Source organism: Ctenopharyngodon idella, chromosome 6 (genome assembly GCF_019924925.1).
Source record: "Ctenopharyngodon idella isolate HZGC_01 chromosome 6, HZGC01, whole genome shotgun sequence".
NCBI classification, from domain to species: domain Eukaryota; kingdom Metazoa; phylum Chordata; class Actinopteri; order Cypriniformes; family Xenocyprididae; genus Ctenopharyngodon; species Ctenopharyngodon idella.
Genome location: NC_067225.1, coordinates 7,012,649 through 7,034,657, shown reverse-complemented (window position 1 = coordinate 7,034,657; position 22,009 = coordinate 7,012,649). Strand labels below are relative to the sequence as shown.

At 38.6% G+C, this 22,009-nt stretch overlaps 1 protein-coding gene across 2 annotated transcripts; it reads left to right on the top strand.

Annotated features, from left to right (window-relative positions):
* The first annotated feature begins 362 nt into the window (after positions 1-362).
* Positions 363-22,002, top strand: myh9a (myosin, heavy chain 9a, non-muscle). 2 transcript variants are annotated; one of them, XM_051896247.1, is made up of 41 exons: positions 363-547; positions 4,698-5,029; positions 6,201-6,357; positions 6,444-6,471; positions 6,567-6,660; positions 7,442-7,462; positions 7,887-7,979; positions 8,069-8,132; positions 8,261-8,359; positions 8,621-8,764; positions 9,005-9,100; positions 9,310-9,581; positions 9,718-9,891; positions 10,009-10,182; positions 10,516-10,630; positions 10,939-11,129; positions 11,239-11,360; positions 11,558-11,627; positions 11,731-11,891; positions 12,032-12,140; positions 12,226-12,357; positions 12,476-12,682; positions 12,824-12,961; positions 13,281-13,404; positions 13,611-13,782; positions 13,989-14,201; positions 14,328-14,472; positions 14,805-15,011; positions 15,125-15,229; positions 15,418-15,570; positions 15,731-15,979; positions 16,156-16,368; positions 17,436-17,648; positions 17,737-17,898; positions 18,105-18,233; positions 18,374-18,462; positions 18,548-18,671; positions 18,797-19,005; positions 20,131-20,239; positions 20,438-20,610; positions 20,746-22,002. In XM_051896247.1, exons 2-41 carry the CDS (start codon positions 4,703-4,705, stop codon positions 20,852-20,854), a joined length of 5,886 nt encoding a protein of 1,961 aa, XP_051752207.1. In that variant the 5' UTR covers positions 363-547; positions 4,698-4,702; the 3' UTR covers positions 20,855-22,002. The 2 variants fall into 2 exon arrangements, with proteins under 2 accessions (XP_051752207.1, XP_051752208.1); XM_051896248.1 differs by lacking the exon at positions 7,442-7,462.
* Positions 22,003-22,009: the final 7 nt, after the last annotated feature.

Genomic DNA, 22,009 nt, shown 5'->3' with positions numbered 1-22,009 from the left:
TGAAAAAAAAAAGTATACTCTAATTGAAAATCTAAACCTTTGTTTATTTCCTGGATTATATTAGCTATGAATCCCCTATATTCATTATTTCTTTTACATTTCTTTCTACATATGTCTTGTGTATATTATGTACATATTTATTGTACATTTTATAAGTAACAACTCTAAATTTTAAAACTTATGTTTATCTCCAGGATATACCCAACAGCCCAACAACAAACGTCAGTGATTGGCACGCGCTAAATAAATGACCAATCAATGAAAGCACATATCTTGATTGACACTTCCAAAGAAGCACTAAATCAAACAGGCGGGACATTGGGTTTGACGATGTTGTATAGCCACGCCCACACAGCTGATTTAAGAGTCAGAGGGACTTTACTGAGAGACGTTAGAGGAAACTAGAGAGCGGTACGCCGATGAGAAAGCAGGAAAGTATCACAAACCCCAGAGATTTTCGGATATATTTGTCTCAGCTGTATCATTTTTCCTACAAAAAAGTGGGCAAAGCGGGTCTTCTCAACAAACGGCGCCTGAGAGAAAACAGGTGAGTGAACTTTTAACATTCAGCCACATTCTTACCCGAGTGCGCAAGCGCGCACCTGAACCTGTTCTGCACAATCAGCCAGTGCACGGGCGTGTAGTTGTGTTGCTCTATGAAGTGATACAATTATTTTATGTGGCCTAAATGAAAAGAAAGTAATCTTAATTTAGGCTGACTCACTTAAACCTAATACAAACCAGAATATCACGACATTTTGTTACGTTTTAATTATTATTATTTTCTTTACTGCTACAAAAATAATGTAGAGTGCACGAGAAACTCCACTATCAGTAGCATCTCAGTTCAGGTGATCTGTCTGCTCATTGCAACACACCCAGTTTGCTTTGAGACCAGTTTCTTGCATAGACACAGCCTGATTTGCTCAGCCCTGAGGACACAAATTCAGATCACACTCTTAATAAGAGGCCTCAACTGTTATGTAATAATACCAGTTACAAAGTTCCATTAATGTGTCTTAATTTCATTGTGGAGTCTTTTGCACTAGAGCGCTTCCACCTTGCACTGCATAAAATGCTCTGTTCGTGAGCACTGGCGTCTTCTGTGTTGCTGTTGTTGACTTCATCTCAGAGCTCTTGGCATTTGAACTATAAGCAAGGATTGAACATAAGCCAAGATCAGTGGGATGAGAGAACGTGCTGATTGAAGGATAAAATAAGGTATGGCCCTGCAGGTGACCACTGTGGTGGGAGGATAGACTCCCTGACAAACTCACTCTATAAGAGTGAATCATATAATAAAAAAAAAAAAAACATGTCCCATACTACCGCCTTTTAAAAAGGAAATTGCAAACAAACAAACAAAGTTTTGCTAGGTAATGCCATTTATTAATTTGCCCATAGACTTGATCTGGGCATATTTCACTCCCAAATTAAAAATAAATAATAAATCAAAACCTAATTGGGTTAATAAAAATAACTATTTTATTGTGCTTGTTTCTTCTGACATGAACGTCTACATAAAATTGGCATTTAAATGCAGGACAGCAAATACTAATGATGATGCAAAATGGGTGTTGACGTGAAATATTATTTTGTAATTATTTTGATTTTGCTGTAGTGTTGGCCAAATACGCCCAGATTTGATTAAATGTCTCCATTTTAACTGTAGACTAAAGTGTCATGAGCACAATTAACTGTTTTCTGCGGTTCTTCTGTTACACTTTTTAATTTCAGATAGCAAGCTCTAACATGTTGCCTTCTAAGGTCTTGCATTAAAGCTCTCTAGAGGAAGTGTGTCAGTGTGGTGAAGCAACTTTTCAATATCAACACACACCAGAAACTATTTCACTATTTTGTTCTGTCACGGATGGCCTTTTGTTCCTCTTTGCTCAACTATGATTGTTTAACTCTCTTGTCCCTCAAAGGTATATTATGCACTCATAGTTTGTTCCTTTTTTGTTCTTGTAATCGGATGACAAACCGTCGCAGGTCAACCCTACAAAGGTGCATGTGCACATGCACGTGCTGTCATCTGTATTTAATCACAGCGACTGTATTTGAGCTGCTAATGAACTTGCAGACAGAGATGACACCCTGCTAATCCCCTTATCTCTTCATCTCAACAGTACGCTAAAGCTGTGCTGTTGTCATCTATTTTCACTTTCTAGATTACCCTCCCTAAGTGCTGCCATTGGTACCGCCACACCTTGTTTGGCATCTTTTTGGTCTCTTTCCCACTCTGGTTGACCCTCTATCGGTCTTCTTGGTGAGGAATTGGCAAATTCAAATAAGTTTAGAGGTCACTGACAGTAAGTATGTTCATAGTCTGAATAGGCATAGAACTTTGACTCCAAGAATCCTCTTTCCCTCCCCTCTGAGTGACAGGTATATATGGGACACTGAAATACTTCCTCACCTGAGTCACATTAGAGAAATCCTAACTGTAGGGCACTTATTTAGTTTTTCAGAATTATTTTCATTTTATTTGTTATATTTATCCCTTAAAATTATTACAAATTCTCAACCATGCCAGTTTTTATGGTTTGTAACCAACTCTTAAAATATACATTAGGTTCAAGATCTAAGATCTTTATTGTCATACGTACTAGTACAGTGAAATTCTTTCTTTTACTCCTCACGAGAAAGACCGGGTAGAAGGGGAACAAACATACAACTTACCAGGACAATACAAATAACAAAAAATATAGAATATTTTAGAATACAGTAAAGTACAAACCAGAAAGAATATTAAAAATAAATAACAATAGGATAAAAAAGACTGTAATGAAAGAAAAGAGAACCTGTATGAAATTAGAAAAACAATTGACAATAAAAATTAGAGGTAGGGAGAAATATATATTTTTAAAAATTGCAATAATTTAAAACTGATACTGATTTGACAGACACATGCAAGTACACTTCATATTCAAATTTTGTGGGGAAAAAGAGCTTGACCACTTTGAGCATCTTTGATTCTGTTAAAAGATGTTGTGCGAGTGGTGTGGAGTTGCATAATTTTGTATTCTTCCAGAATTTTTTAAAAAAATATCTCCGGCATGATATGTTATCATGCTGCTTATGTTAGTGTTTCAATAAGCAATGAAACTTATCTCCAAGTGCTGTTTATATTTTGTGCAAAGTTTATTTATTTTTAATTTTGATTGAACTTTTACAGTGGTAACTTCCTGCAAAATTTGCTAAAGAAAAAATGCTGAATGTGCATACTCATTACTGTGGCATTGTCAACTTACATTACTGGTTTATTTGATTAAAATCCTCAGAATGAGCTAAAAATGTAACCCCAAAGTCTGATTAGATACTGTAATACTGTATGTAAATTGACCATGTACTATAGACACACCCCAAAACCCACAGACATCTAGAGTTTTGAGCCGTATCAAACTGGTTTCCGCACCAGTAGATGCGTGTAGGGATGCCTACTTTCTTTTATCTTCTTGAGTAACATTGGTATGATATTCATATTATGTATATTAGCATTTAGCTATTTCAGCTCTGACACCAGAGACTATATTTCTTTTCCTTTCCAAAGGAACTTTGCATAATTAATCATTCATCCGATGTTTCTTATTTGCCATCTGAATATTTCTTAAGTGGGCTCTTGAGGTGCAGTTATATTAAACATTTCTGAACATGTGCTCTAAGCAGTTTGAGCCACATTAGGTTACATTTTTGCTCTTTTCGACAGAAAGGTGTTAGTCTTAATTTCTGAGTTCTGGAGTCTTCCACAGGGTGTGGCGGATAATGAAATTGTCTTTGTCCAAACTTGTTTAGGAATTACTCCTTCAAAGCAGATGTTCTTCCCTGTTCAAAGCAATAGGAGCTTGTGTCTTGTGTATGTTTGCATCAGCACAAGTAAGCTAAGGAATTTTAATGCACACTAGCTTAAATGTAGGCATGACACCATAAATGCTGCAAAAGTTATGGTAATATGGAAACTGTGGGTCTCTACTTCACTAATAATTGCTTTGTTGCTGCATAGTTGTGTACAAAATTGTGCATGCACAATTTCTTCAGAATTCACAAGGCACTTTTTTTCTAAATTATAAAATGTATATGTCAATTATAAATATAAACATTTTTGGGAATCTGAGATCTTTAAATAGGTTGTAGATTTTAAACTAAATTATGACCTTTTTGCTGAATCATGATTTCTGCATTAAAATGTTTAACATGCACACACCCACTTACTGTTTGTGTTTTACCACTTTCCAGGTTAGTCAGACTTGGTTTCAAGCCCAACAAAACATTACCAAGCACTTGTATTTGGTGATATGTAGTTATAAAACACAGTTTGGTGGTATTCTGAAATGAGTTTGGGAATTTATGGAATTCTTATAATTAGGGGTTGTTAAAGGAATTTACCTTTTAAGAATAAAAAGGGAAAAGAAAGCAGAAAAATTGAGGTAGTACAGTATCAGTCAGAGGCCTGAGCAAGTGTGGTTGTCGTTTTTTTGTAGGACAATATTGACATACAAGAGTCAGATCATAGAACGAGTCACCGTGTAGATGTTTGTGTACAATTGAGGAAATAAGACACTGTCATCATGCTGGATTGAATTCTTAGATCCTTTTCCATTAACATTAGTCTTACTGCGGTATCCTGTGAAACTTTTTAAAACCACAAAATTATTAAATTCAACCATAAATACTTTCTCATTCTCTCTCACACGTAGCCAATATGTCAGACGCAGAGAAGTTCCTCTATGCCGATCGCAACACTATCAACGACCCTTTGGCGCAGGCAGACTGGGCCTCTAAGAAGCTGGTGTGGGTTCCCTCAGAGAAGCTCGGCTTTGAGGCTGGCTCCGTCAAAGAGGAGACGGGAGATGAGTGTCTTGTGGAGCTGGCCGACTCTGGCAGGAAAATCAAGGTGAGCAAGGATGACATCCAGAAGATGAACCCACCCAAGTTCAGCAAGGTGGAGGATATGGCGGAGCTCACCTGCCTGAATGAAGCTTCTGTTCTGCACAACCTGAGGGAGAGATACTACTCGGGACTTATCTATGTAAGTCTGTCTTAAAATGTGACTGAGAATTATGTTTGTTTGTTTTGTTTTTTTTTTGTTTTTTTTGTTCATGTTCTGGTATGTCAAAGAATTTGGTTTGATTTACTTTTGCTGCATCCCAATTTGCCTACTTGAACTACGCCCTAAAAGTATGTAGTTTTTGTGAAGAAAAAGTACATACTTTTGAGTGTGTAGCAGAAGAGTATGCAAGCTTTGGGACATACTACTTCGTCATAATTGCGCCTTTAACGGACGTCCTGTTGCTTAGTTATGCAACCTGTAACCATTTAAACTGTGCCCTGTCAATCATCTTGTCACAGTTAAAATCCTCAATTTAATTTCCTACTGTTTTGGAGAGAAATGTAGTCGCATGTGGAGAATCTTTGCATAATGATGCATTTAAATATTGATGACCAAACGCATCGTTATAAAAGTTCACAATGCTGTTGCAGATGAAATACAATGTGGATAACATTTAATAAATATGTTTTCATCAGGTTAGATACTGATTATTATTCACTCAAACCCCTTTATCTTAACCGCTCTGCTTAACCGTCGGTCTCGCACATCCGTCATGTTTGTTTTGTTTTGTTTTTTACACTTTTTATTCGTATTTTTAGTTCTGATCAAATCCTTGTCCACAGCGCAATGTGTTATGGGCAATATTAGCCGTTAGAGTGTGCACAGACCTGCATTTTGGATTCTAACCGGAAAAAGTAGACCATCTGTGTATCTTTGGAATACTCATTTCAACATACTATGATTTGGGAATTGAATTGGGATGCAGCATTTGAAACAGTTGTCAATTACAGAAATTGTAATTGTTTGTGAAATTTACTAGCAAGTAACATTGATTTGAATGTGAAATTTTGAAGTAGAAAGACTGAAATAGAACTCCAATAATCGTTGTAAAAAGTGATTTTTCGAAATAAAACTGTGTAGGTTAACAAATGAACACTTTGACAGTGCAGAAAACTAATGTAGAAAATGCGCAGTTATGTAGTTTCATCATTGCTTAGATCATTAAAGCATGAGAATTGTCTAATGCTAAGGTATTTGTGATTTTACTAATTGGTTAATGTTTGTAAAGAGTGAGTACCAGTCAAGATTAGTCAATCGGCTTGAAACAAATGTGCTTTTTGTGACGAATGGCATGTGTAAATTGTTTCAGACATACTCTGGGCTCTTCTGTGTGGTAATAAACCCATATAAGCATCTGCCCATCTACACGGAAGAGATCGTAGAGATGTACAAAGGCAAGAAGAGGCATGAAATGCCGCCTCATATCTATGCCATCACAGATACAGCCTACAGGAGTATGATGCAGGGTGAGAATGTACTATTATTCAGGCCAAATTGGCACTTCTGTTTATGCTATAGAGCACTGTTAATTAATTTTTCTTGATCTTTTTAGATCGTGAGGATCAGTCCATATTGTGCACGTAAGCTTGACTTGTCACTTGTGAAATACCAGTACCAAAATAAAGTATTAAAATGTCTGGCATTGTAGCTTCTTCTAAACATATTCTTTCCTCAGGGGTGAATCTGGTGCTGGAAAAACTGAAAACACCAAAAAGGTCATTCAGTACCTTGCACATGTAGCATCATCCTTCAAAACAAAGAAAGATCAAGTGAGTACAGTACTTTTTCTTTTTTTCCTCAGAGTTGTGGCACAGTGGGTGTTGTATGTGTTCACGACATACAAGAGTTGTGTATTCACAGTATTCAGGTTTGAATTGACCTGCTTCATTCCTTGATCCCATTCTTCATCTTACCCTCCACTCTCCAGTCTATCTCCACTGGTGGTTTTACGCTGCATAGAAGCTACAGAAATATTGTGCACTGAGGTGCCATGAACACATTTACATGGATTCACAGTTGTGGAAAACAGTCATTCACAAGTGAAAGTTGATTCGTGTGCACAACCGCCAGATAAGACGAGTGCTGATTATCATGGCAGAGCTGTTCATAAATAACCACATCCATTTTTAATATCAGCTATCCTGTCTCCATCCCCCTTTGTGGTAAATGTTTTGTTGATGTCTGTTTTATCTCTTCCTGTTTTTCATCCTTTTTTTTTTTTTTTTTTTTTTTTTCCTGTCAAAAGTCTTCCTCTTATTTTCTTTAAGGGAGTTTAATACTCCCCTCTCTGTCATTTAGACAGGGAAGTCAAAATTCTGTGTTTTCGCATTCCTGTATCAGGCCTAGACCTGTTCCCACGGTGTCTCTAATGACTGTGAAATACCTGCCTATATTGTTCAGGGTTTATAACACACTAAGCCCTTTTAAAAACACTGCAAGCATCCCAGTTGTTGAATGTTGCCCCATATGGTTTTAAAAATGCTCTAAATTTGAGTCCCCCTTCATTTTTGTGTCCATATTTTGAGACTTTCTCTCTCTGTCATCCTGCAGAGCAGTGTCACCCTATCACATGTGAGTTATACGCCTATCTTTGTCCAACCATACCATCCTTCACTTTTCCTGCTGTATACACACCCCACTTTCCTGGTCATGTGACTGTGGTTTTCTACAGGCTTAATTATATGGTGTTATGTTGCAAAGTCTCCTAACTGCTTCGGTTAATGCTAATTCTAACACTGGTGTGGAAAAAAGTTTAATGCACGTATGGTTTTTAGCATTATAAATGTAGTTGAAGAATGTGCAAGAATGGGCATCAGTTGTTGGGCAAAGCTTTCATTTGCAAATCTGTGATATGGGTCTACTGTATATTGATGGTTTGGGACCTTTGTTTCACAATGTTGTCTTTGTTTCACTAATGGTCTTTTAGTTCCTTCAACTGTGAATTGTAACATTAAATGCACCTATCATCCCCTTCTATCAATTATTTGTCTGCCAGGGCGAGTTGGAAAAACAGTTGCTCCAGGCCAACCCAATTCTGGAGGCCTTTGGCAATGCCAAGACAGTGAAGAATGATAATTCTTCTCGATTTGTAAGTGTGCACAGACAAATCCAATTGACTCCTTTTTAAAGGGTTCCACTAAATTTTGAGATGAATCAATATGAGCTTTTTATTCACAGGGAAAGTTTATCAGGATAAACTTTGATGTCAATGGTTACATCGTTGGAGCCAACATTGAGACCTGTATCCTTTTTTGACTGAACCACCACTTGGGAAACTGAAATATGTAATGTTAGCTTATTGCCATTTTTAAGTTCTCATGCAGAATGTATTTGACTTATTCTGTTAATTCCCTAACAAGTGTTTTTCAGATCTGTTAGAGAAGTCTCGTGCAATCAGGCAGGCCAAAGATGAGCGGGCCTTTCATATTTTCTATTACTTGCTATCAGGAGCAGGAGACAAATTGCGCGGTGAGGACCATTTCTTGCCATGAACAAATTTAAGCTATGAATTCTTTAAAATCATACATGCAGTGTTAGGGTCTTTTTTTTTGTTTTTTTGTTTTTTTTTTTGTTTGAAGGAACACGTATGAATCTTTTCTTAATGTAAAACTGTTTTCCCAGTATACAGCAAACTTACTTCAGGAATTTAATACTGAATACCCATGTGACAGTGTAGCTCTAGGACTAATCTCTATGGAAAGTTTATAAAGTTTGTTCTCTTCTCTACAGCTGAGCTGTGCCTAGAGGACTACAAAAAGTACCGTTTCCTGTCGAATGGAAATGTAACTATCCCCGGACAACAGGATAAAGATTTGTTTGTTGAAACCATAGAGGCCTTCAGGATTATGGGCATCTCTGAGGAGGAGCAGACAGGTATAGACTTAACAAGGCACTCTTTTGTCTGTAATCACAACTAATGTGTTTAATCACCTAACGGTGTGACGTCTTTCATGAATCAGGTGAAAGTTCACTGGTGTCTCATGCTAAGAACTCTAACTATTCTAGTATATTGACTGAACCTGAAGTTTGGGGTTTAACTTATTGCAGGGTGATGTGTTTATTATTGCCTCATGTCTGAGGAAATGTAATGGGTGTTCTGTTGTTATGTCCCAGGTCTTTTAAAGGTGGTTTCTTCTGTGCTGCAGCTAGGAAGCATGAGTTTTAAGAAGGAACGCAACTCGGACCAAGCCTCCATGCCCGATGACACAGGTCTCACTTTCTTCAATAACTTGCACTACAAATCAGTCCCAAGTTCATTTCATTACCACTACTTGTATTTGCAACAAAAATGGCAGAATGCACATTCTCTGCTTGTTTTATTCTTGTATGTTATACATATTGCTTATTCTAGACTGGAATCAAACATCTTTTCTGAGCTCTAAATGTCATGTTCATTTTTTTTAATTTTTATTTATCAGCTGCCCAAAAGGTGTCCCATCTCTTGGGCATGAATGTGACCGATTTCACACGTGCCATTCTAACACCACGCATCAAAGTGGGCCGTGATTGCGTTCAGAAGGCTCAGACTCAGGAGCAGGCCGAGTTTGCGGTGGAGGCCCTGGCCAAAGCCACATATGAGAGACTGTTTCGCTGGTTGGTTATGCGTATCAACAAAGCTTTAGACAAGACCAAGCGTCAGGGTGCTTCTTTTATCGGAATCCTGGACATCGCTGGATTTGAGATCTTTGAGGTGTGAAAGGGTTGTGGAAAAATTGTGTATTCAATTATTATTTTTATTTTTTTTATTTTTTATTTTTTTCTCGAGTGTCTTGATTATAATTGACCATTTTGATTAAAGCTCTCGCTCTCTTGCTCTCTCTCTGTAGCTGAACTCATTTGAGCAGCTCTGCATCAACTACACCAATGAGAAGCTTCAGCAGCTGTTCAACCACACCATGTTCATCCTGGAGCAGGAGGAGTACCAGCGTGAAGGCATTGAATGGAGCTTCATCGACTTTGGCCTTGATCTGCAGCCCTGTATTGACCTCATTGAGAAGCCTGTAGGTTTTTTTTTTTTTTTTTTTTTTAAATGTCCCTCAAATTCAAACTCTCCTGCATGCATGCATTGATTATTTTATTTTATTTATTTATTTATTTATTTTTCTCCCCCTCATTAGAATGGTCCTCCAGGAATCCTGGCTCTATTGGATGAGGAGTGCTGGTTTCCCAAAGCCACAGACAAATCCTTTGTGGAGAAAGTAGTCCAGGAATTGGGCAACAGCACAAAATTTCAAAAACCCAAGAAGCTCAAAGATGATGCTGACTTCTGTATCATTCACTACGCTGGCAAAGTGAGAGCTCTTATGTCTCTTAAGTACTGGGATTAATATTTCATGTGTTTGTAAAGTGATACTGTGGACATCTGTAATAGTTATCATGAAGTCATATTGGGTTAGCAATGTTTCTGGAAATTGCTGAGGTGGGCAACTGAATTCAGGCATCACAGGGTTATAAAGCACAGTATGAAAAGTGAATTTAGTTAGAAATTTACATGCTCTGACTAAAACATTACAGTACATTTCCCTCACCTCCCCAAATAAAAATAATCCCATCCAAATAGGGTTGAAGAGGAGAATGTTGCTTTTAAAAGTGTTTCATGCATGTGTCTGTCTGGTCCTCAACAGGTTGATTACAAGGCAAATGAATGGCTAATGAAAAACATGGACCCTCTGAATGACAATGTAGCAACTCTGCTTAACCAGTCAGTGGACAAGTTTGTGTCTGAGCTCTGGAAAGATGGTACGAGACTCTAAAGATGATTAACCAGTAGATTGATTTTTAAGGAATTGTAATTAGAATATGATTTCAGATGTTGCTAATGTCTAAAGTTTTGACGACAATCCACCTGCTGCATTGAGCTTTTGTGAGTCAGGCTTTTAGGTCGTCATAGAGAAAAGTGAGTCTGGTTCTGCCAGTGTGTGTAACACGCAGATTGTCTGCTACTGTTCATCCTGGACATTAAATGACTCCACAGTTAAACATGAAAAGTCATTTTGAACACTCTTGTGTTGGTTTCCTGCATAATGTTTTGTTTTCTTTTTCATCAGTGGACAGAATTGTGGGATTAGACAAAGTGGCCGGAATGGCTGAATCCTTGCATGGAGCCATCAAGACTCGTAAGGGAATGTTCCGTACAGTAGGACAACTGTACAAAGAGCAGCTGACAAATCTGATGACCACCCTTAGAAATACCAACCCTAACTTTGTCCGATGTATAATCCCCAACCATGAGAAGAAGGTGTGAAGAAAGAGAAACTTTACACCCCATTCCATCCTCAACACATTTGTACAGCCAGGTGGTTCATGCATCCTTTGAGGCCTCTAACAATTTAACTCTTTTCTTCTAGGCTGGTAAATTGGCACACAACCTGGTTCTAGAGCAACTAAGATGTAATGGAGTTCTAGAAGGAATTCGAATCTGTAGACAAGGGTTCCCCAACCGCATTGTCTTCCAAGAGTTCAGACAAAGGTATTTGGATTATCATGAATGTTGAGTATTTGAACTACTTGTCTGACATACTGCTTTTTGCATACTACATAGCAGGGAATTGTGTATATCCAAAATGCAGGGCTTGACTTTTTTTTTTTTTTTTTTTTTTTAGTAGTATCTATAGACTTCTTGAATAATCTTGGTCTCTAATTTATTTTCCCCTAATGTAATTTCAGATATGAGATCCTCACACCAAATGCTATCCCTAAGGGCTTTATGGATGGGAAGCAGGCCTGTGTCCTCATGGTAAGAGTGTATGCACACCTTTATGTAACCCTTCAGCTTTGACAATTGATACATTTGTGTTTGAAAAAGTCTAACACATGCATAAAATTAATTTCTCTCTCAGATCAAGGCCCTGGAGCTGGATTCGAACTTGTACCGTATAGGTCAAAGTAAAGTGTTCTTCAGGGCTGGTGTTCTTGCCCACCTAGAAGAGGAGAGAGATCTGAAGATCACTGATGTCATTATCACCTTCCAGGCCTGGTGTAGAGGATATGTTGCTAGAAGGTAGATATAAATTTCTGGCTAATAACTTCTAAATGACTCTGAAATGTTGTCTTGGATGTAGATGTAGATTGAAGATGTCTGTGAGGTGTTAATTAAACAGGACTGTTTGACAATGACATCTTGGGGTGTGTTTTATGTAGAGCCTTTGCTAAGAGGCAGCAGCAGCTGACTGCCATGAGGGTGATCCAGAGGAACTGTGCAGCCTATTTGAAACTCAGGAATTGGCATTGGTGGCGACTCTTTACCAAGGTATACATCCGGGTTAATAAATTTGTATGTTTATTAGAGGTCAATCAGAGATCTAAAAGCAATGTCTCCACTTTTCTCTCTTCAGGTGAAGCCTTTACTGCAGGTGACCAGACAAGAAGAGGAAATGGTTGCTAAAGAGGAAGAGTTGGTCAAGATGAAGGAGAGACAGCAGCAGGCTGAGGACCAGCTGAAAGAGTTTGAGGCCAAACAACAACAGGTATATATGGTGTTTTTTTTTTCTTTTTTTTTTTTTTCTTCCCCCCCCCCCCCCCACTACAAGATGACGGTTTATTCTTTCTTGGTGTTCTTAAACTTATTGTTATTCTCTGTAACAGTTAAATGCAGAGAAGATGGCGCTACAGGAGCAGCTGCAGGCCGAGACAGAACTCTGTCAAGAGGCTGAAGAGATGAGGGCACGTCTTGCTACACGCCTGCATGAGCAGGAGGATGTCCTGCATGACCTGGAGTCCCGCTTGGAAGAAGAGGAGGAGAGAGTCGCACAGCTTCAGACGGAGAAGAAGAAGATGCAACAGAACATTTCGGTGAGGGAGGAAGTTTGATGAATGAAATAGACATTTAGAGTTTGTATTTGGGAGGTCAGCGTTTAGAGCTTCATACCAAGTTAGTTGTTTCTTGATTCTTGTTTTTGTAATTGTAATTGAAGAACCTAAATTCTTTCTCAGGATCTGGAGCAACAACTGGATGAAGAAGAGGCTGCCAGACAGAAGCTGCAGTTGGAGAAAGTCACCATGGATTCCAAGCTGAAGAAGATTGAGGAGGACATTATGCTGCTTGATGACCAAAACACCAAACTAGTCAAGGTGTCTTGTCCCGAACAATTCAATTAATGCTACACAAATGTTTTAGTATTTAACTACCACTACAATAATTTTCTCCCAAAAGTGTTTTTACTACATGTGATCAAACTAACTACTAGGTGAAATTGCTAAAAATTCAGTTAACAACAATTATTGGTTCTTTTTTTAAATGTTTTGAAGAACCAGTTCTCAATTTCCAACCTTAATGTGAAGTCAGCCATCTCTTCTACCTGCCTGCAGTGACTGCATAATCTGCTGCAAAGACTATTTAGTGCTTCTTGTCCTGATAGTGATGGTTGTATTCGGGTATTTGTTCTTACAGGAGAAAAAGCAGCTGGAAGAGAGAGTCGCTGAGTTCACCACTAACCTGGCTGAAGAGGAAGAGAAATCCAAGAGTTTGCAGAAACTCAAGAACAAACATGAGGCCATGATTACTGACCTGGAGGGTAAGAATATTCAGGACCCACAAATAATTATGAAGCAGGATTTTGAAAACACTCCTATGTCTAAAGTCAGCCCAAGAATGCTGATAACAAAAACTTGAGTATAACTCAGTGTTGCTGTATTTGCAGGAACAAAGAATTGTTGCAGTGTTTTCTTTGGTCCATCTCCATACAGCTTAAATGTTCACTTCTCTCCTTGACACACTCAGATCGTTTAAGGAAGGAAGAGAAGCTGAGGCAAGAGTTGGAGAAAAACAGGCGAAAGCTGGAGGGCGACTCGACAGATCTGCATGATCAGATCGCAGAGCTGCAGGCTCAGATCGCAGAGCTCCGTGCCCAACTGGCCAAGAAAGAGGAAGAGCTCCAGGCTGCACTAGCGAGGTGAGTGAAACATTTCTGTAATTGTATGTTAGCTGTAGAGACTGTAGACCGTAACCAAAAACATCTCACAGTTGCTGAAATAACTGCAGTTCAGTTTGTTCATGTCATCTAACCGTCCATCACTTCCATGTCTATGTCATGTACCACTTTCCCTTAATTGTGTTTTTCTACTCTAGCTACATTTTGTAATTTGTTTATCACTGTAGGATTGAGGAGGAAGCTGCTCTGAAGAACGCTGCCCAGAAAAACATTCGTGAGCTTGAGGCCCAGATCTCAGAGTTGCAGGAAGATCTGGAGCTGGAGAAAGCTGCTCGTGCTAAAGCCGAGAAACACCGTAGGGACCTGGCAGAGGAGCTGGAAGCTCTGAAGACAGAACTTGAGGACACGCTGGACTCTACTGCTGCTCAACAAGAACTCAGGTCAGCCATGAGGGAAAACTGACTGGGCTTGACTTATTTGAAATATTTTGCAACAACTTGTTTCTTAATTTCCAAAGATTGCAGTGTCCTATATCATTTTAAAAATGCTTCTCATCCTATCTGAAGGGCAAAGAGAGAGACTGAAGTGGCTCAGCTGAAGAAGACTCTGGAAGATGAGGCTCGTTCACACGAACAGATGCTAGTTGAAGTGAGACAGAAACACAACCAGGCCTTTGAGGAGCTCAATGAACAGCTTGAGCAGTCCAAGAGGGTAAGACCTTGTGTCTCTCCTAAAGAATTGATGGCTTTTAATGGTGCTGCTCTAATATTTAGGGAATGAAAATCTTGAAGAGGAAAAAAAAAAAAAAAAAAGTGCTGATCTTATGAGTGTCTCATTTAAAAAGGTGTTGCTATGATTAAAATACTTTTATATACGTGCACTTTGTACATTTTAGCACTCATTAGGATGAAAACTGTTTTACCGATTTGACCAGTTTCTTTTGGTAATGTAGTGTCTCTCTGAGATGTGTAGGTTTTCTTTTCATCCACAAAAGTAAGCTTTGTAGAAAAGTGCTGACTAACTCTCACTGTTGTGTCCCTCAGAATAAAGCATCTGTGGAAAAAGCTAAACAGGCTCTGGAGAGTGAACGCAATGAGCTTCAGATTGAAATTCAGTCATTGTCCCAAGGTAAAAATGAGTCTGAGCACCGCAGGAAGAAAGCTGAATCGCAGCTCCAGGAGCTGCAAGTCAAACATGGAGAGAGTGAGAGACAGAAACAGGAACTGGCCGATAAAGTGGCTAAAATGCAGGTATTGAGACTAAAATTTGCAATTAAACATCAGAGTATAAAATTACATTTCATTTAGATCAAACTTTAATACACACAATATAATTATATAATTTTTTTTTTTTTAATGTTTAGGTGGAGCTTGATGCTCTTCATGGAACCCTAAGCAAGGTGGAGAGCAAATCCATCAAAGCTGCCAAAGATTGTTCTACTGTTGAATCTCAACTTAAAGACACACAGGTAAAACTTGGTCATGCACTATTGTGCACCATTCACACACGCCTATCACTGGAGGTTGCTGAGTGACTGTACTGTTGGTCACAAGTAGTTTCTGCTTGCCCTAACATTAATGACGAGTTAATCACAGGTGTTGTAGGTAAAAATAAGACCATTCTTAATTGGTTTATATTGTTTTCCTATGTGGTTAGGCCTTGCTGGAGGAGGAGACCAGACAGAAGCTTGCGCTCTCTACTCGTCTTCGGCAAATGGAGGATGAACAGAACAACCTGAAAGAGATGCTGGAGGAGGAAGAGGAGAGCAAGAAAAATGTTGAGAAGCAGCTGTACACTGCTCAAGCTCAGGTGTGTGTATGTCTGTGCCCTTGAGTCTGTGGACACGTTCTGGTGGATGATAATGCTGGCCTTGGAGCAGTTTGTGTTTGAGAGAACTTTCTTATTCCACTTAGATTTTTAGATTAGAAATGGTGTTATTCTGTTTTTGCTTTTTTTGTTTTGTTTTTAGTTGGCAGAGATGAAGAAAAAGGTTGAGCTAGAGGCCCAATCCCTAGAGAGCTTGGAGGATGGGAAAAAGAAATTGCAGAGAGAGGTGGAAAGCATCATGCAGCAGTTGGAGGAGAGGAATGCTGGCTATGATAAACTGGATAAGACCAAGACACGTCTGCAGCGGGAGCTAGATGATGTCCTGGTAGACCAGGATCATCTGCGTCAAACCGTTCAAGAGCTGGAACGCAAGCAGAAGAAGTTTGACCAGGTAGAGAACAGTTTGTCTGTAAATGGAGCAGAAATGTATTTATGAACATTTCATAGTGTATTTCAAATGCTACTTCTCTGGGTGTTTTTGACAAAGTTTTTAAAAAAAAAATCATTTTTGATTGCCTTCATAGTCTTGCAGTCCTTTTAAGTGATAAAATACCTCAATTTGTGCAGATGCTGGCAGAGGAGAAGAGTATTTCTCTGAAGTATGCTGAGGAAAGGGATCGTGCTGAGGCAGATGCCCGTGAGAAGGAAACCAGAACCCTGACTCTGACCCGAGAGCTGGAGGCCATTACTGATTTGAAAGCTGAATTGGAGCGGGTCAACAAGCAGCTCAAAACTGAGATGGAGGACCTGATGTCATCCAAGGATGACGCTGGCAAGAGTGTATGTGAAACACAAGCATTACATGTCTAGCATGTGTATTAAGAACACAGCTCTGTTCCAAAACCTAAGCTGCCAGCCTGGACCGCATTTTAAAGGGTTACTTCACCCAAAAATGAAATTTGTCATTAAGTACTCACCCTCATGTCGTTCCAAACCTGTAAGTCCTTCGTTCATCTTCAGAACACAAATTAAGATATCTTTGAAATCTGAGGGTTTCTGAACCACACATAGGCAGTAATGTCATTGCATCTTTCAAGGCCCAGAAAGGTAGTAAAGACATGGTTAAAATAGTCAACCTTAATTTTATGAAGCGACAAGAATACTTTTTGTGCGCAAAAACAAAAATAACATCTTGATTCAACAATTTCTTCTCTTCCCTGTCAGTCTCCTACGCTGTTGACGTAGTAAACAGAGTGCAGCGCTTCCGGGTTCTACGTCAGAATGCTGGCTCATTATTGGCCAGCTCCAGCATCAGCATCACATGCATGCTTCATGTTGCTCACATGAACAGCTGCCGTTCTGATGTAGAACCTGGAAGTGCTGCACTGCACTGATTGACGGAAGAGAAGAAATTGTTGAATCAAGTCTTTCAATACCAAAAACAACTTATTTGAATGGTTCAACTGTTAAATTATTATTTTATATTATTAAAATGGCTTTAGAGCATGCCAACTGTTTTGGAACAGAGCTAATGTCTACAAGCCAAGATATACACACAGCATCTGTTAATTTTAAAGTTTAAAGATGTAATTATTCTTTGAGGATTTTGTAAGTGAATTAAATCAATTATGAAGTCTTTAAAGTCTTCTGCCCTACATTTAATATAAAATGTATAATCCCTGAAGGTCTAGCTCATTGTGGTAAAGCAGAATCTTTTTTTTTTTTTTTTTTTTTTTTTAATTGGAATGTAAGATTCATTATCATAAATTTATTGAAAGTTTGACTGGTGGGCAAATATAACACCCTCATCTGGTGTGCTTTGGCAACAATTTGCTAAAAATGGAGGTCATGATTTATTCTTGCCTCTTATCTTAATTGTGTGCAAACTTTTGTTCTTTTCTTTTAAGGTGCATGAGCTTGAGCGGGCCAAGCGAGGAGTGGAACAGCAGTTGGAGGAAATGAAGACTCAGCTAGAGGAGTTGGAGGATGAACTGCAGCTCACAGAAGATGCCAAACTGCGCCTGGAGGTCAACATGCAGGCCATGAAGGCTCAGTTTGACCGAGACCTGCAGGCCAGAGATGAGCAGGGTGAGGAGAAACGGAAGCAGCTAGTCAAACAGGTATGCGCTCTCCTGATGCAGAACTAAAATAAATGTTGGGAAACTAGGAGATAATACACAAACTATTGATATTGTGCTTGAATGTTAGGTGCGTGAGATGGAGATGGAGCTTGAGGATGAGCGGAAACAGCGGGTTCAGGCCGTATCTGTGCGCAAGAAGCTTGAGTTGGATCTGTCTGAGTTGGCTGCTCAGATTGACGCTTCCAACAAGGCTCGAGATGAGGCCCTCAAACAGCTCAAGAAACTGCAGGTATAAGAAACTACACATACACATTCTGCATGAGCATGGGCATTACTTTTGTTTTAAATTGGTGGGGACATATTTTTGGTTTGTAGAACCGGAGATCAGGTCTGTACTTTTGCCTGATTACTATTAAAGCACATGCGTTCACTGCTAATGCATTAACTTCATGACTCTGACATGGTATCTAAGTCATTCCCTCTTTTGCTTTGCAGGCCCAGATGAAAGAACAGATGAGAGAGTTTGAGGAGCTGCGTCTATCCAGAGACGAAGTTCTTAACCAGGCCAAAGAAAACGAGCGCAAGATCAAGAGCATGGAGGCTGAGATCATTCAGCTACATGAGGTTTGTCTTGTTCTTTTTCAGGTTGGATCAGAATTGTACTTCAACTTGAAATTCTTGGGTCAATTTGAGTGTTAGTTTAGTCTAAGGATTATTTATGGAAGAATTAGGCATGTGGAAAATGTTTTCCTCTATCTTTTTAGGATCTGGCTACTGCTGACAGAGCAAAGAGACAAATCCAGCAAGAACGAGATGAGCTACAGGATGAGATCAATAGCCAGAATGCCAAGAAGTGAGTTACCTAGAAAATCAAAGTGTATTGGTTATCTTATAGTGTTGAGTGGTTTAAATGTGCTTCCCCCTCCCCCCTCTGTCAGCTCACTAAGCGGCGATGAGAGGAGAAGACTGGAGGCACGTATTGCTCAGCTTGAGGAGGAACTTGAGGAAGAACATCTCAACGTGGAGCTGGTCAATGATCGAATGAAGAAAGCAACACTGCAGGTAGAGTACTGAGAGCTTCATGAGATGATTTGAAATTTGAAAATTGGGAACACTTTGGATGTGAGAACTGTATATGTTCATCATGATACTCTGCTGCTAATGGCTTTATTTTGTTTGAACCACAGGTTGAACAGGTTACAGTGGAGTTGACTGCAGAGCGTGGTAATAGCCAGCGTTTGGAAGGTTTGCGCTCTCAGCTGGAGCGCCAGAACAAGGACCTAAAGCAGAAGCTTCAGGAGTTGGAAGGAGCTGTGAAGAGCAAGTACAAGTCCACCATTGCTGCACTGGAGGCCAAGATCCCACAGCTCGAAGAGCAGTTGGATATTGAGATGAAGTGAGTAATGGTAGAGATGGTTTGTGTAAGTTATTAGAAGCAACTTTTAATACTACACAAGTACTGGCATACTATATGGATATCTTCATGGACTCATACCTAATAATATCAGAGGTGTAAAGAGTACCTGAAAACCATACTTGAGTAAAAGTACTGATACCTTACATCGAAAATGACTCCACTACAAGTTACAAGTAACCAATTCCAATACGACTTGAGTGAAAGTCTTAAAGTATCTGATTTTAACAGTACTTAAGTATTTTACTCATGCTGAATGTAGGCTCAGAGATGCACTAGTCCTGAGAGACATACCAGTGAAAATAAGAAACAATTGATTTGTAAGATGAGAAATCAAGTTTATTTTCTAAAATCAAAATAAAACTGAACACCTCAATGTTGCAATAAATCAAGGTCGACACAACCTTTTAAACGTCTACAAACTCTCAAGTCTCAGTTTAGCTCAAGTGCACAGAAAGGCCATAAGTAAACCAATATCCTTCAAAACGGTCTTGTCAATATAGCGGATAAATAAAACAATGTTAAGTAAAATTAAATAGTCAAAGTCCTACTGTATGTGCTGGTTTGAGCCTCATCACCAGCTGCAGTCATTTCCTCATCTAATAAATAAAACATCTGAGATCAGCAACTACCTGCTAATACACTCACATTCACGTAAAGTATCCTTGTTGACAAGTTTTGGGTGAGTAAAGGCAAAATGCACAAGATATAGTACCTTCAATGCCCTTAGATGGTGATATCGCTTCTTTATAGCAGAAATAAACTGCTGCAGAAAAGGTTAGCTGCCATGAAAAAATGTAATTTGTAATTGCATTACTCATCAGAAATATAGTGGAGTAAAAAGAACATTTACTTGATCAAAAATGTAGTCAAGTAGAGAGTAAAAGTTGCCAATATCTTTGATGCTCAAGTAGCCAAAAAGATACTTAAGTACAGTAACTAATTACATTTACTCAAGTACTTTTACACCTCTGAATAATATAGGCTATACAGAACCTCAAATTCCCTAATAACCTTTTAGTTGTCAGCTTGAGTTGTAAGGTCTTTGTTAATAGTCTTCCTCAGTGACACTTCACTTACATTGCGTCTCTGTGCTAAACTCTTCAGGGAGAGGCAGCAGTCCACTAAACAGGTGCGACGTGTGGAGAAGAAAATCAAAGAGTTGTTACTGCAGGTTGAGGATGAGAGACGCAATGCTGACCAATTCAAAAATGAGGTGGGTTGTGGAGTGAATTTAAAATACAATAAGCTTGTGTTCAAACTAGTGCAAAGCCAAAAAAAGGATCTTCATTTGATCTTAAGTGGATATATGTTCTCAAATGATGATGATTTTGATAATGCACTTTAAAAAAAAAAATGTAGGTATTGTGGTAATTTTCAGTGCCCGTTCATAATGAATTATCCTCTTTGTCAGGTTGAGAAGCTGAACACGCGTATGAAGCAGTTGAAGAGGCAGCTAGAGGAGACTGAGGAGGAAGCGGCTCGAGCTAACGCCTCCCGTAGAAAGCTGCAGAGAGAGCTGGAAGATGCCACGGAATCTGCCAATGCTATGAACAGAGAGGTCAGCACCCTAAAGAACAAACTCAGGTGCGTACTCTGCTGCTTTGTGATAGTCATGGTATCATTTCTCTTTAAACTTAGTGACAAATCAGTCTGAAACATTTGTAATTTTCTATGCCACGAATTTAGTGCTTATATACAACTTATGTTTGTCTTCTCCAGGCGTGGAGATTTCACCGTCAACGTACGCCGTGCAGTTGGACGCTCTGGTGTGGAAAGTGATGAGGAGAATGATCTGAAAAGTGAGGCGTCAGAGCCAACTCCTGAGTAAATTTCACTGCGTGAAAGCTGAGCCCACGGGTTTACCAGATGAGGAGCTATTATTTTCCACCTCGTCTAAATGATTTTTGTATGTGCCGAAGGCAACTGTATGCTTAATGGGGTTTTCACTGCAATTTTCAATGTTTTAAAGCAGATTTTGAGCCAAAAAGTTATTCAAGCCATAAGACTAACTTTACGTCCAAGATTTAAAAAAAAAAAAAAAAATGATTCAGGATGAAGAAAAATCTTTCATCTTGCTATTTAACTTTCTTTCCAGAAAAACAAACTGTTCATTTGGCCTAATCTGTTTTACCCTATTGATAACTGCCTTGCAATGCATTGACTATTATATATTGGCTATTTATATTTTACATGGGAGTATTTATCCATTTACAAAGTAAATTAAATGTTGGGAAATTTTTATTATTGATAATAGGAAAAAATTTCCTTTTGCATTAAAATTATGTAATCCAGGATGCATATTGCAAGATATTACCCATCAGCCAAAGAGATTCATTTCCCAGTCGTTTTTGTTTCAAGAGCACTTCAGCACCAATTAAGCCTTTTTCTAATCATTTCACTGGCACTTTTCCACCTCATCATGTTTTAAAATTAAGACTGTTTGCCTTAATTACATAAAATATTGTTAATGTTTTGTGAGTTCTCACTCATACGCCACATTAATACAAACTATGTGCGGGGTTTTTTTTTTTTTTTTTTTTTTTTTTTAATTCCTGCATGATGTTTTGAAGTTTACACTTTAGGTGGTGGGTGTGTTTAAAAAAAAAAATAATAATTTGGTATTTGTCAACTTATTTTTGGTACTTTTCAATTTATTTGCTAATATGCTTCTCTTTTCATACACTTTTTTTTTTTTTTTTTTTTTTTTTTTGGTATGTTTGTAAAACAGATGTGAAAGCCTATAAATTGTCAAACTTCCAGTGCAATGGTAGTGGACTAACTGTATTTGGAACAATTGAAAATTATTTTCCTCTCACTTTTAATGTCACATGATTTCATTGCTTCTGATTAAAGCTTTGTCTTTTGTACTCTCAATTTTACCTCTAATATTTCTCCAAACACAGCAGTATTTCATTTAAAACATCCATTTTGGAAACTGGTTCAAGAGTTGTTTTATTAATAAATGGAGTGATCTGATGTTGAA